Below are 4,417 nucleotides of genomic sequence, written 5' to 3' on the forward strand. Positions count from 1 at the left end.
ATGTAAAAAGCTTGGGTTTTCTTTGAAATTAATGTTAAATGCTCAAATAAATCAGTTTTCTCTTTCAACCCTCTGAAAATAAAGTTACTATACTGTAAATGGCACACCCAGTTCAAATTTGATTTTTAGATGAATGTACTGATAGTGAAAGCATTCAGGATCCTTTAATTAATGTTACAGAAAACTGCACTTAATTACTTCTTAAGCACTTGTATCTACATAAAGTTGCATTATATTGCATACATCATCTTTTAAATACATTATCTACATATAAATATGTATCACATTTGCATTGTAGTCTTCTTCCTCTGCTTTGTTAAACACAAATGTCATATCTAAATGAATCCAAAAAGTGCAATTCTGGTTATTCACCAAAAAGTTACTTATTAAACAAAATATGTATTATAGCACATAAATACAATAAAGTAATAGGTGAAAGTTCTCAGGGTAGTATAAATTATTACCAAAGTCAACAAAATGACTCCACTGAAATGAGCTGTCTGACCCAAAGACAGCTGCTGTGACAGGCATCAGCAGATATAAGACAACATAAAAAATACATGTTTTAGTACTAGAAATCCTACTTACAAATGTTCTCTTAAAAGCTCATCTGGAATTAATAAGTGTTGATTTGACTGCTCAAGTGATGAGCAGGATACATTAAACCTGTTTTCTGGTGATTAGAAAATTCCTACTAAAAGATCTGAGCTGGTTGTCTTAAATGTAAATGCACATTAGCTAATATATGTAATGAATATCTGTGTTCAGCGGCACTGTTTCATTTAGATTCATCTGAAGTCAAGTTAATAAAAGGCTTGTTTAATTAAATGCAGTTTTCCATGTTCTGTTTCAAACTGAACAGTCAAATTAATATATAGAGGCATTGCTCTGCTCAACTAGAATAGTCATGACACCCTTTTTTCGGAGACCAGTCACAGCCACAGAAAAGGATCAAACTGAAGACCTGTGTCATGAAATTATCAATGAAATGGTACTATCCATTACTACAGTGTAAAGAATGAGAAAAACTCTTTTGAACTGGATCTTCTTTGGTCACTTATCAACATTGTGATATGCACAGTGTCAAAAGCAGGTTCCAAGTTTTCAGGTATGGAAAAAAAATGTACAACTGCAAATACTGTTGAATTCTGCACAATGGACAGATAGTCATCAGGCTGCTCAGTCTATATTTTAAAATAACTCTTGTGAACACAAAGCAGACAGAACAACATTAGGGTTTGGCTTTTGTGGGTGTGATGGAAGATGTAGGCAGTGACTCTTGATCCTCCAGTGGGAAAGTAGGGATTACACGTTTACATGACCTGGCTTGTTTAATTGTATTTGACATTAGCACAGTGCTTTAAAGTGCACAAAGACAGATGGTCTGTCCTGAATTTTATAGAACAGTAGATGCTAACTGTAGAATAGAAGAAGCCATAAAAGATGAGAGGTAGCAAGCAATGGAAAGCTAATACATTCATGGCAAAGTCTGGTGAAGTGATTAAAAATTGTATTATTCCATGATCTGGATTCTGTGCCCTGAAGAAGAAATAAAGATACATCAACACAACAAGCACCTACAAAACCCATAGTCAGTCATAGATGCCTCTAATGGGAGAGCATGAACATTTGTATGCCAATATTGGAAGTTCCGTTGCTGGCAGCTTCTCCATTCGTTCAGCAGCTGCTTCAGCCATGCTGCCAACCCAGTGCTTCTCACCACTGTCCTAGAGCTGTCCTTATGAAGACTTTACCTTAGAGTAAAATGCACTGCTCCCTTTGCACACCACGGGTTTAGGGGAGGGCAATGGTGCTATTGCACAGTAGCTGCCTTCCTTCCAGCCCAACCATATGCTGTTTGTCTTCTCTGAGAGGCTCCTGGCTGCTGCTGTTCCTATGCCATTCTTCATTCCCATAAAATGGTGAGATTTTTCTTCTGACTGTACTCTAATATAATGCCCATGTAATAACATTTCCTGTAAGTATGTTAGCATGTCAATAGTAAACAGCAAACAAACAAAATTGTTCCTCCAGTACTGACTCGGAGTTTAATTAGACACTGAAGTCAATCAGTACATATCGACATGCTAAGCAGAAAGATCACATGGAGCAACTACACATAGGCATGCACGCTTAGGGACGGCCCTCCTGCAAAGTCAGGTTTGTGCAGTCTGTGACGGGAAAGTGAAGGATACCTGGATTTTGAGGATGTGTCAGCCCAGCACCAGAAACTACAGTACATTGCTCCCGCAGCGATGAGAAGTGCAGTGCTCACCCAGCCCACATAGAGAGCAGCTCCTAGTTCTCGTTTCAGTGGCATAGGGACTTTCGGATCATAGAAGTCGTGAATGATGCTACCTCCAGTCCAGGACACAGGGATCATAACAAGGATGCCCGTCAGGAGAAAGGAAACTCCAGCTGCCAGAATGAAGATACTGATGCCCTGGGGATCCTCCTTGGTCCTGTGAGTGTACTTCACACCAACAATGGCCATCAAAAAGGAAATGATTGACAGGATCACTGCAATGCACATGAGGGCTCTGAATGCCTCCAAGGTAGGGGGGAGAGCCAGGACAGAGTCATAGAATTTGCACTGCAGCCTGATGCCCAGCTGACTGATGCAGTCCATCCACAGTCCTTCCCAGATGGTCTCAAACACCACGATGTTGCCATCAATGTAGGCAGAAACTCTCCACTGTGGCATAACTGTGGCTGCCAAAGTCCCAACCATGCCGACACCTCCGAATATTAGACCAGTGATTTGTAGCACACAGCAAGCCATGCTTCTTCTGAAAAAGACACCTCAAGCGAGGTGGACTAGAAAGTCTCCCAAAATCACTTTTTCATAGAAGAAATATAAAGTATGAGAGGGAATATTTTCTCTAGCAGTTTTCTCAAATGGCAAGTTGTTGGGTTTTTTTAAAAGCAGCTCGCTCCAGTCTGAAGTTCAGACAGGTGGAAATCCATTTCTGACTGGCTAGAAGGACCTGCTATTTATTTGCTTTGAAATCCCCTCTGACTACAGCGCCTACCCATCAAGCCTAACAAGTTTCCAGCCAATGGGAAACTAGAAGGGGTGTGTCATAGTTGATTCTACTGCTTCTCATAGTGTGTCTGTAGTGATGCTATAATTAAGTAAGTGTCAGAGATTCAATTAAAGGTACCTAATTGCAGGGCTAATAATTTCTTAACTGCAAGATTGCAGATATGTTGAAATTTAGTACAGAAAGTCTGAACTTCCATCTGTTAAAATATTATGCAAAATAAGTCATTACAGTTGTTCTTATGACAAAAGCTAAACTTGGACTTGGAGTGGGACTTACTTTTTAAGTGCTACAGCCCTGGGAAAACAACTGATTTTTTTTTTTTTTTTTTTTTTAAATCAAGCTAGGAGGTACTTGATGTAGCTCTTTAATGTAGATTCCTTGTTTTGATCAAATACAGAAGTATAATCATGATATTAGACAGGTACAGGAAAGTCAAGTATTCCAATGAACATCAAAGCTTTACTCTACCAGCTGCATAATTCACAAGGGTGACAAAGAAAATAGCTGGCAGACTTTCACAGCTTCTGATTTTGAATCCATGAGTAAGGTCGCTGTTAGGAAATAATCCTCTTCAAGATTCTCTCCCCCATTGGAAGGATACTGTTGTCATTATGTTCCATACATAGGCAACATTATTGAGGGTTTGGGGATAATTGTCTAATATGAAAAGGATGAGCTTTTCTTTCAGTGTACAATGCACCTTGAACAAAGTCAGAGATCCCTCCCACAAGCATCTATCCCAGTCTGCACACATAGCTACAAGCCTGGACAAAAATGCAAGCTGAAGACTGATTTGCCTTGGGCAAGTTAGGAATAACTGCTGTATTATGTTTTTTTTTACTTTCTTCTCCCTACCTTGAGATAATAGTATATGACAACAACTCATGGGTGTTCAAATTGATGTCTTTCTGGTTACTCCAGCTCTTTGAAACAATGGGGCTAGTAAAAAAAAAAAAAAACACACCAAAGAAAAAACCCCATTGGCCCACTAAAGGCAATGAAGGTCCATAGAAGTGCTGTCGAAGAAAGACATTCTCAATTGCTTATGGGTTGTAGTATTGTGGGCTCTGTGCGTTTGGAAATATCAGACATTGCCTTTGATGGTATTAATTTAGTTACAGCCTTAGGTGCCTACACAACATATTCAAAACAAAAGCTAAAACCCATGAAAAGTTAATTGCCCATATAAACCACTCCCAGCCCACAAAATCCCCTCCTTTTTACAGTTACTAACTGTAAGGAAGGAGTACCCAGTAATGCAAGTTATATAGTATAATGTTACATGTCCACGTGGAAAATACTCCCAGTGGATCTGGGCAATTCAGTTTTGCCTTGAAGTCTGCTAACAGGAATCTGGAGAGAAAAACTGT

The 4,417-nt window shown here is 39.2% G+C and overlaps 1 protein-coding gene across 1 annotated transcript; it reads right to left on the reverse strand.

Annotated features, from left to right (window-relative positions):
* Positions 1 to 2,113: 2,113 nt before the first annotated feature.
* On the reverse strand, positions 2,114 to 2,794 carry LOC141940114 (claudin-8-like). The gene has a single exon (XM_074860890.1). It carries the CDS (start codon positions 2,780 to 2,782, stop codon positions 2,114 to 2,116), a length of 669 nt encoding a protein of 222 aa, XP_074716991.1. The 5' UTR covers positions 2,783 to 2,794.
* Between the last annotated feature and the right edge of the window lie 1,623 nt (positions 2,795 to 4,417).

This window comes from Strix uralensis, chromosome 2, assembly GCF_047716275.1.
Source record: "Strix uralensis isolate ZFMK-TIS-50842 chromosome 2, bStrUra1, whole genome shotgun sequence".
Classification (NCBI taxonomy): domain Eukaryota; kingdom Metazoa; phylum Chordata; class Aves; order Strigiformes; family Strigidae; genus Strix; species Strix uralensis.

Excerpts from the sequence above, each read along its gene's own strand:
- LOC141940114 (XM_074860890.1), bottom strand. The coding sequence starts at position 2,782 with ATGGCTTGCTGTGTGCTACAAATCACTGGTCTAATATTCGGAGGTGTC.